General features: G+C 38.7%; 1 protein-coding gene across 1 annotated transcript; it reads left to right on the top strand.

The window, feature by feature from the left end:
- Positions 1-4,171: 4,171 nt before the first annotated feature.
- Positions 4,172-8,990, top strand: LOC142638599 (putative protein phosphatase 2C 39). Its single transcript, XM_075812639.1, has 5 exons — positions 4,172-4,488; positions 6,901-7,149; positions 7,256-7,532; positions 7,964-8,118; positions 8,296-8,990. The coding sequence occupies exons 1-5, from the start codon at positions 4,456-4,458 to the stop codon at positions 8,431-8,433; spliced, it is 852 nt and encodes a 283-aa protein (XP_075668754.1). The 5' UTR covers positions 4,172-4,455; the 3' UTR covers positions 8,434-8,990.
- Positions 8,991-11,089: the final 2,099 nt, after the last annotated feature.

Below are 11,089 nucleotides of genomic sequence, written 5' to 3'. Positions count from 1 at the left end.
GAACCAAGATATATTCTTCAGCGAAGAGGACGCGAGGGGAGTCAGGCAGCCCCATAACGACCCTCTGGTGATAGCACTCACAATTGAAGGGTTCAATACTAAAAGGATCCTCGTTGACAACGGTAGCTCTGCAGACATTATGTACCTATCGGCCTTCCAACAATTGAAACTAGGTCCTGGTAGATTGCGTCCGTTTGAGTCCCCCCTCGTCAGCTTTAGCGGTGACCGAGTATACCCCAAGGGCATTGTGACACTAAAAGTCACGATAGGCGCCTACCCGAAGCAGCAGACCCGTCATCTAGACTTCCTGGTTATAGACTGCCCCTCTTCGTACAATGTGATCATTGGGAGGCCCACGCTCAACCAATGGAGGGCAGCAACGTCCACCTACTGCCTAAAGATAAAATTCCCAACTGAAGACGGAGTCGGTGAGGTAAAAGGAGACCAAGTCTTAGCTAGAGAATGCTACCACGCCGTGTTGGCTGCAGGAGAAAACCACACGTGGACGATTGAAAGAGAAAAAGAAGACAACATGGAAGCCCTAGAAACTGTGGAACTCGTTGAGGGGGAAAGTTCGAAGGTGACAAGGATAGGTACAACTATAAGCCCCGAGATGAGGAATGAACTCGTCCGTTTCCTTAAAGGAAATTTAGACGTATTTGCATGGAGTCACGAAGATATGCCGGGCATACCATGCCAGGTAATCCAACACGAGTTGAAGACAGATCCTGAGAAGAAACCCGTCCAGCAGAAACGACGGGTCTTTGCCCCCGAACGAAACCAAGCAATCATGGAAGAAGTTAACAGATTGTTGCAGGCAGACTTCATCCGAGAAGTTTATTATCCTGAATGGCTGGCCAACGTCGTGTTAGTGAAGAAAGCAAATGGAAAATGGAGAATGTGTGTAGACTTCACGGACCTAAACAAAGCCTGCCCGAAATATAGTTTTCCCCTGCCGAGGATAGATCAGTTGGTAGACTCCACGGCCGGACATAAATTACTAACATTCATGGATGCATTTTCAGGTTACAACCAGATAAAGATGGCTGAGGAAGATCAGGAAAAAACTGCATTCATCACAAGCCAAGGACTCTACTGCTATAAGGTAATGCCCTTCGGACTGAAGAACGCAGGGGCAACGTACCAAAGATTGGTGAACAAGATGTTCAGCAAGCAAATTGGAAGAAATATGGAAGTGTATGTGGACGATATGCTCGTCAAGAGCAAAGAAGAGTTGACTCACCTGGACGACCTGGGAGAGACATTTAATACCCTCCGAAAATACCAGATGAAGCTCAATCCTAGTAAGTGTGTTTTTGGGGTAGCTTCGGGAAAATTCTTAGGGTTCATGGTATCCCAAAGGGGAATAGAAGCAAATCCGGAGAAGGTGCAGGCGATACTCGACATGGCATCCCCCAAAACCATCAAGGAAGTCCAAAAGCTCACGGGAAGAATAGCTGCACTAAATAGGTTCGTCTCTAAAGCGACGGACAGATGTCTCCCATTTTTTAAAACTTTGAAGCAAGCGTTCGCCTGGACTGACGAGTGTGAGGCAGCTTTTCAAGAACTCAAGCGTTACCTAGGCAGCCCGCCCGTCTTGAGTCCCTCAAAAGCTGGAGAGAGCCTTTATTTATACCTGGCAGCCTTATCCACAGCCGTCAGTGCGGCCTTAATCCGAGAAGAAGATAAGAAGCAGCTCTCAGTTTATTATGTCAGTCAAGCCTTCCAAGGAGCAGAGGCCAAATACCCCAGGGTTGAGAAGATTGCCTTCGCCCTAATAGTGGCTTCGCGGAAGCTACGACCATACTTCGAAGCACACCCTATCCTTGTAATGACGGATCAGCCCATCAGGAAATCCATGAGCAAGCCTGAAGCAGCTGGGAGAATGGTCCAGTGGGCAATCGAACTCAGCCAGTTCGACATCGAATACCACCCCAGAACGGCCATCAAGGCACAAGCTCTAGCGGACTTCATAGCAGAATTCACCCTCCCAGACGATGGTGACGGCATGGACGAGGCGGAACAGTGGACGATTCAGACTGACGGATCGTCAGCCCAAAAGAGGGGAGGAGTCGGGGTCATTATAAACACCCCCAATGGAGAAAAACTCCAATATGGAGTCCAATTAAAATTCCCGGCAACCAACAACGAGGCTGAATACGAGGGCATGCGACGGACTAAGACTTGGCAATGCTCTCGGGATTAAGAACTTGCTCATTCAGAGTGACTCGAAACTAGCGATAGGGCAGATCAGGGAAGAGTATGAGGCGAAGGAAGAAAGGATGCAGAAGTACCTCAAGTTGGTCAGACATCTAGCTCGTGGGTTCGACAAGTTGAATTTCGTCAGGATCCCGAGAAGCCAGAATGCAGAGGCAGACGAGGTCGCCAAGATGGCCTCGTCTATAGAAGAACCAACGGACAAGGAGATTCTCATGGAGATTCAGAAATACCCTAGCATCAAGGAAGTCCCGATATTCCCCATCCATAACATAGGTGGTTGGATGGCACCGATCGTCTCATATCTTCAAGACGGACATCTCCCTCATGACTCAATGGAGGCCAAGAAGATTAAAGCAAGGGCGGCCAGATTCACAATTTTGAATGATACCTTATACAAAAGAGGGTTCTCCTCGCCTTATTTGAAGTGTATCAACGAGGAAGAAGCTAAGTACGTCCTCCACGAGATCCACGAAGGGATTTGCGGGGACCACGCCGGGCCCAGATCCTTGGTAAGTAAGGTTATTAGAGCAGGGTATTTCTGGCCGACTATGCAGGCAGACGCTATGGAGCTCGTCAAGAGGTGTGATAAGTGCCAGAGGTTCGGGAACGTCCAGAGGCTGCCAGCAGAGAAGATGACAACGATTACCTCCCCCTGGCCACACTGTCGCCATGACTAGGTACCCAACCATCGATTTGAAGAAGAAAAGACAATAATGAGTACCTACTAAGACGACGTCACAAAACTAATACTAGTCATTGATTGATTTGAATATATGGAGGCGGCCGTGTATGATCGTTATTGACATTGGCGGTCTCTCCCTAGCGGCAGTGGCACCAACGAAGGTTGGTTGTGGTTGGCATGGTTTGAGTTTTTATTTTTATTTTTGATTTACTTTTGGAAACTGAAATAAATAAGAAATGATAGAAAATTATATTTTAATTAAATCTGATGGGACTGACGAAGTTATACATCGACGAGGAAATCTTACAGACGAACATAACCAGTCATCGGCAGAAGAGTTAATGTCACTAAATGCTGCCAATAAAGCCTCGGCCGTTACAGGACCAGCTAGACAAACCAACGGGAAGGTATTAACACCCATTACTCCCCTGAAGACGTTACAAGAAGAGTCATTAATACCCCAACGAGTATAATCCCCAAGGGTATATAAAAGCCCTCACAAACACCAAAACAAGGTACAGAAAATAACATCACAACCTGGATATATTCTTGATATTTCAATCATTATCTTCTTGTGTACTGACTTTATAATCGGAGGCGTTGTGGCAGGCACCACACCGGTGACCACTTGAACAAGTTCTTGCTCCCGCAGGGTCGTCAGAGCACTGCCAGGAGCCATCTGGACGAATCCTAGCAAACCGACGAGATACTGCTTCATCAAAATCGGTATAAGTGTACATTTTCTATGTTGCTAAATTAGGTCACTTCGGTAAAGTGTGATATTGAGAAAAGATTTATCATTTACACTACAATACTAAGTTCTGCATATAATTTTGGTGTTAACGTGATTATATTCCCCTAAAAATACATCACTTCTAATTTAAAAGGGCGAAAAAAATGGTAGGCCAGGATAAAAAAAACTTCATGAACCCTGTTTTCTTTCTTAATCATTTTTTAAGCATAATTAAACAACGAAAAAAAATCACATTTCGTGTTCCTTTTTCTTTTCCCTTTTCCTACATCTTCCTTCCTTTTCATACCTACCAAACATAGCAGAAAGCTAGGTAGATGATCAAATGGGTGGTCATTGGGGCCCAAAGATAAATTTCGATTGCTTTCATATACCCTTTGGTAATTTGCTTGTTATCTTTTCCGCTGAACAACCCTTCGCAAGTTGCAAATTGCTGATCAATAATAAATGATAATGGCCACAGTTGAAGTGGATAAGGTGGAAAATTAGAAAAGAAAAAGGAGAAAAAGTGGTAATAATGGTGAAAACGAAAAGAGTTGGAAAGAAAAGACAAGGAGGAGGCGGGAACGCGTCTTGATTAATGCGAAGAACGCGGCATTATTGTTGGGAAAAAACAGTGGGCGAGTCAACAGGACTTGTATCCTCATCTTAATCTATAACTCTTCACACCTGTCCTTCTCTCCCCTTTACTCTCTCTCTCTCTCTCTCCACTCTTGGCCACTGTTTTTTGCTTCATCTTTTTTTCCAATACTATTCTACTTTACTTAGTATATTTATAAGCTGCTCTGCATAAAGAGACACCATGACAGGCAAAGAAATCCTCCACAAGATGAAGGTATTTGTTTTTCCACAAGTTCTTTCGTGGCTATCTTATGTTTTTATGTCCGTTTTCTTTTTTGGGTCGTTGACCCCCATTGACCTACCGCTTCTTGGCTTTCCGTACGATCTGTTTTTTTTTTTTTGGGGTGGTAGTTGGAGTTGTTTGAATTGCATATTGCAGACGCACACAAATTGACATTGACCCAGTTCTCTAAACTTTGTGTTTGGTTCATTTTATGATTCCATGATTGATTTCTTGTGGATTCCAGTAATAGATCCAATCAAGATAAATTTTTTATTCTGAAAGTGAATTTTGTTTACACTTTTAGATTTCTAATAATTAATCTGAACCATGAAATGGATTCATATCTATTGGAGAGGATCATAATCAACTTACTTTATAGGTTGGAATGAGTGTATTTTGCCATTTGGTATGTTTCAGGAACTTTTTGGATGCCATTGAAGTAAATACTTATGAACCGAGTATTCTTTAAATCACCAAAATTTCACATTAGTAATGTCCAATGCCTATTAGTTCACACTGATATTTGTGATCGTCAAGTATAAGAGAATATCATTTTTCTTATAAGCTACTCTACATTCTTAGGCCAATTACGTGTTAGCTCTTGGCTAGCCATATAAAAATTATAAATTTGAGACTAAATAACATTTTAAACGGGTGGCTTCAAAGTAAATACTATATTTTTAAAATATATAAATTAAACCCTTTAAGACTGTTACATATTGAACCTTTGGTAATTGGTAGTTTCTAATTGAACCCGGGAATTTTAAATCTTATTAATATAAACCTGGAACATTTCAGGATTAATTTGGGGGTTTGATGTTTTGGATTTGATTGAGTGCAACTTTAATGTATCTCATAACTTGTTCTGAAACATATAATGAGAATGTCCATGATTATAAACAAAAATATAAGAGTAGAAAATAACCTCTCGTAATTCATTATATTGTTTGTGTTAGGTTAGATGATAGCCTAACTACTCTTTTCTTCCTTTAAATGATAAAACATTCCCCGTCTATGTTGCATTTTCCACATTGCTTCTTGCTTACTCACAGGAATGGAAGGCACCTAAGAAATCCAAACAAACAAAAATCCATTGAAATTCTTAGAAACATATATATATATATATATATATATATAGAGAGAGAGAGAGAGAGAGAGAGAGAGAGAGAGAGAGAGCTCGTTAACAGCATTGGATTGGGCAGTCACACATATGTGCATCTGTGTGTGTGCTCGCAAGCGCATGTGTACACGGGCTATCTTGTGTGTATGTGTGTGTGTGAAACAGCAGCATCGTTATGTCTATTATTCTGCCTCTCTTTTTCCTTGTAGTGTTGTAATACCACATGCTAGACTTGACTAAATAACAAGGCCCTTTTTTCTCAAAGAGTTGTTCCTGACTGTGAGCATCTTTGATAGTCTAGTTCCATATTTCATTTCAGGCTCTGTAAAACAGGTTCTGGCAGTGGAAGTGGTTCCATAATTTTTAATATTCTGTGCCAATGAACTCTAGCTCAACTGGCAACTCCTCCCATTGTAATGCAGGGTGAGGTTGTGGGTGCAATAACCAGTAGGTGTGTGTGTAACTTATCAATATAAAAAAAAAAAAATTATAATAATGGTCTGCAACATGGAAAATGTATTTTGACATCTGATAGGATGTTTCTGCCAGTTCATCTCTATCACTATTGCTGACAGAAATAAACATATAAAGTTAGTTCAGATGCTGTGCATCATTGTGTTGCAATATTGTTATTTACATAAATAAATATGCTTAGATTTTAGTTTGGAAGATGTTGTCAGCTTGAAGGAATGAGGTCTATATGAAACATTTGCTTAGTCTTGCACCTCAAATAGCAACAGCCAATGGTGAATCAGAGTTGCGTTGGGTTAAGGTCTAAGCTCTTTATATTAGATTTATAGCCACGAAATGCTTAAAATTATTTCAGAAGGGAAGATTTCTGAGTTATATTGATTGGACCAAGGAAAATTTTGCAAGAAGCTTTATTAAGTCTCTCTCTTTCTCTCTCTCTCTCTCTCTCTCTCTCACACACACACACACACACACACACACACACACACACACGCACGCCAGGTTGCTTTTATTTATCTTTACAAGATGCTTCCCCAACAAAATAAAACTATCATATAAAAAACGCAAGAAGGAAGGCTTGTTCTCAGTGACTGACCTCTCCATGCCTTAACAGTTCGGTTATTCCACTTCCTCTAAATCACCCACATACAACGAAGTACTTGTAAAGTGGAGTGTAAATAGACTTCTAGAATGATGGTTGTAGTTTGGTGTGCTTATGCCTGTTTATTTATCATTCTGAAAATGGTTTACTCTCATGTCCTTCACAAAAGTACTCTCATTTGGATTGGCCATTGTGAATATACTTACTGTAGGAAAAGGTTGGGTTAGGTTCATCGGATGCTGACTCTGGAAAAGGAAAGAGCAAGATGTCAAAGAACATTACACATGGCTTTCACTTGGTAAAGGGAAAATCCCATCATGCCATGGAAGATTACGTCGTTGCACAGTTTAAGCAACATGACGACAAAGAGCTTGGTCTGTTTGCAATCTTTGATGGTCATTTGAGCCATAATGTACCTGATTATCTGAGGTCTCATTTGTTTGACAATATTTTAAAGGAGGTAATGCATGCAGTTAAAAGACTTGTATCTTTTTCGTTCCCTATATATATGGTATAATGTTTTATGAATATATCTATATCTTAATTATTTCTCTCTCTCCAAGTAGGCTGACTTCTGGACGGAACCAGAGAAAGCGGTCAGGAGAGCTTATAATGTAACTGATGCTAACATTTTGGAAGAAGCAGTTGATTTGGGTAAAGGTGGTTCAACTGCAGTTACAGCAATATTGATTGAATGTAAAAAGCTGGTAGTAGCAAATGTTGGGGATTCCCGAGCTGTTATCTGTAAGAATGGCACAGCCAAACAACTATCAGTTGATCATGAGCCAAGCGTGGAAAGGGGGAGCATTGAGCAGAGAGGCGGTTTTGTTTCAAACTTTCCAGGTAACCAGATTTCTTCAATAAAAGTTACTATTGATCTGAGATGACATTTTTTTATGCCACATGAAACTTATATCATTCTCATGTGTGTCATAGCATTTAACATAAGCTTATTATTTTTGATTCCTTTTGATGGTGTCCACTCTGCACATTTTAGATGATACTGAAAACTATATTATTGTCATCACACTTAGTTGCAAGCAATCCAACTATGATCTTTGTTTTATTAATCATCAATGATCATAAAGTTGATGGAATTTTTTTGGGGGGATAAATATAAAGTTGATGGAACTCTGAAATAGGTTTGCACTTTCACGCTGTTAGCTACAACTATAGAGAATAATTAATGTCATCATCTCCAGCAGTTTCCCACTCGGTGCAATGTTTTATTTACATCTGTTTTGATATCAAGATTACTACTCTGATGAGTGCAGGTGATGTTCCACGAGTTGACGGTCAATTGGCAGTGGCAAGGGCATTTGGTGACAAGAGCTTGAAGAAACACCTGAGTTCAGAGCCGGATGTATCGGTGGAGTTCATAGAAAATGACACAGAGTTTGTTATCCTGGCAAGTGATGGATTATGGAAGGTTTGTTTTGTTATAATTTCTGGCCATGCTACCTCTTATTCATGTCTACTTCTGTTTCATAGTACAAAACATATTACATCAGATTTTTTTATTTAAATTGAACTTCTTGTTTTTTTCCCTTTGAAATATGGTTTGTACTTCTAATGGACTAATTTTTTTTGCTCAATCTGGTGCCAGGTAATGTCGAACCAAGAAGCAGTAGACTGTATCAGGCAAATCAAGGATGCTAGATCAGCAGCGAAGCACCTTACTGAAGAGGCACTTAATAGGAAGAGCACGGATGATATTTCCTGCATAGTTGTAAGATTTCAGTGAACTAAGGATTGCTCTCCACGCTTATGTTTGGTAAAAGTCTCTGTTTCAAGTGATGTTTTGACATCCATCTGTGTAGAAATAAAACTGATGCCTTACATTGTGCCATATTAAAGGCTTTTATTTTTGGGTTTTCTCTGTATCAGTGTCTAATGTGCAAGCAAACCGTGAGAGAACTGCCTAATTTAGTTGTTCTGGAAAATATTGTTCTTCCCTTTCTTTTGGGGTAATATACCCATGAGAATCTGGCTTCCATAATAAGGAGGGGGAAAAAAAAAGTAAATGAATTATCAGGCAGAAAGGTAGGTGAAATGTTATTGTTTCGAGTTCTTTTGAATTGTAGAAAGAATCATTCGCGCTGGAGAATGCAGTCGTGTTGGTTGGTCTATTGGACAAAATAGACTAATAGAAATTGCTTTGTAAAACATGCTGGGACCCAAAAGTATCTTATGTATGGTATCAGTGTATGAGACCCTCTTTTTGTATGTATGTTGGACTCCTACAGATGGACTTTTATATATATCTTGAGGGCGATGTTGAACATAGCCCAATGTTCAAAATACCGATTCGGTGGCTGTTTCATATAGTCCAATGTTCTAAATAGTAAATACCAATTCGGTGGCTGTTTCAGTTTGTCCATTAGAACAAAATGTATTTATATATATAATGCAAATCGCACTTGATGTTTTCTAAATTGTCTATTAAAACAACTCAGACTTGATGCATTGGGCACTGTTTATTGTAGGCACTGTTGGGGTAGTGCCATAACTTTGTAGTTTCTTTTTTTATCATTCCAGTTAACCCAAAAAAGAAAAGAAAAAATCAGTCTGAATTTGACTAAAATTCATTTCAATCAACTTTACTTTTGTTCAATTAAGTTATTTACGTTTCAAATTTATTTAATTTAGGTTTTTTATGATCTATCTAATTATGCTAAAAAATAAAAATGTTTTATAAATATTTTATGTAGGAATTTAAAAAATATCTTTTCATTGGTTAATTGCATATTTAATGAATGAAAGCAAAGTTATAGGACTAAAAAAAGGAATTTTAGTCAAATTTAGAAGGTGTAATTTGCATAAATTGATCAAATTAGTTACTTTTTTTTTATTTGACAAACCGACCAAACAAGTAGGATCGGCTATTTTAATGCTAAAACATCATAAACATAAAACTTATAAATGTCAGAGGGACATGATTCTTCCAAACTAAAATAGGAAAAGACCTTCTTACTCTCCGGGTTAGGGCATGTGCTAGAGCATTTCTTTGCCGACGCATATGAGAGAAAAAGATTGTAAAGAGCTAATTGAAGACATAATGTCTTTAATTAGATAACCCACGGAAGGGTGATGAAAAGACTGGTTTTTGATCGCCAAAATAGTCTCCTTCAAAGATTGAGCTGTGCAAATCGATATCTTGGAGAAAACTTACTACTCTTCGAGCTGCCAATGTTTCCAAAGCGACAAAGGAAGATGGCAGGGGGATGATCTCAGACATAGCGGCAGTTGTGGCTCTAGTAATTTTTCTCAAAGCGTTCCTTAAGAAGTTCGTTTGAAATATTAATAAAATTATTAATTATTGTTATTTAGTTGTTTCATTAATTTGTTTGTTTTTTATAAACTATAATTTGTTATATTGTTTTTTCATTAATTATAAAATTATTAATTGTTGTTTAGCCTAACATAATTTAATTTGTTTGTCTTTTATAATGTATTGGTTAATTAAATTATTAATTATTTTTTATTAGCTCTTTCATTATTTTTCTTTACTAACTATTAGCACACACCCCATAATTTAATTTTGTCTTTTATTGGTAAGTTACTGCCTCTGCTCTAGATGCCTTTACTCCTCCCTTCACTGTGACCCATTTTCTTCCACCTATGTTGTTGATTTCTCTGATCTGGCGAGATCTCTGTTAGATATGGTGAAAATCTCAACAAATTTATTTGGATCTTTAGCACATTTGGTGGAGATCTCATCAGATCACTGAGATCTCCACCGAAATTGATGAGATTAGGCATTATTTCATTGTTTGTGTGTTGCACTGGTCACCCTACCTTATTTAAGATGACTTTGACCAACCCAACCAGAGGATTTACACACAAGTGGCAGTTGATTTCAAAGAATTGATTGTTGGCGATGGGTTTAGAGTTTCAAAACTCAAAGTTGTCAGGTTGAGTGGCAGGTTTACCCCAAACTTGATTTGATTCGACCTGTGGACACCCTTACTTGTAGTGATTTTCCCTTTTAAGAAATTCTCTCTTCTGTTTTGTGTATTGATTTTATTGCATGCATGCTTAATGCATTTGGTGATTTGTTGGTTTGATTGATAAGATTGTTTGAATTGGGTCACATGATTGGCTTAATTGGTAACTAGCTTATAACTCCATGCACATACATGTGATACATTTACAAAGAAGTACCACTGAATGCTTATTAAAATTTTATCAAGTTTATATATATATATATAAACAGAGATCTCATGTGGGAGAGCATGATATTCTGCCAAGTGACATATTTGTTGAGCTTCTCTCATTTAGGCTTCCACCTCATCAAAGTTTACATTTATGTAAAACTTTTAATTCATTGAATGTGTCAATGAAGTGAATACACATTAATTATGTATAAGTATGCCCTAATTATATATATATATATATAT

Source organism: Castanea sativa, chromosome 6, assembly GCF_040712315.1.
Source record: "Castanea sativa cultivar Marrone di Chiusa Pesio chromosome 6, ASM4071231v1".
In the NCBI taxonomy this organism is placed as follows: domain Eukaryota; kingdom Viridiplantae; phylum Streptophyta; class Magnoliopsida; order Fagales; family Fagaceae; genus Castanea; species Castanea sativa.
This window is presented reverse-complemented; position numbering and strand designations above follow the sequence as displayed.

Bases quoted from the DNA above. Each gene is read 5' to 3' on its own strand.
- LOC142638599 (XM_075812639.1), top strand. From the start codon at position 4,456: ATGACAGGCAAAGAAATCCTCCACAAGATGAAG. The intron at 4,489-6,900 runs GTATTTGTTTTT...TACTTACTGTAG, and splicing joins AAATCCTCCACAAGATGAAG to GAAAAGGTTGGGTTAGGTTC. The intron at 8,119-8,295 runs GTTTGTTTTGTT...ATCTGGTGCCAG, and splicing joins CAAGTGATGGATTATGGAAG to GTAATGTCGAACCAAGAAGC.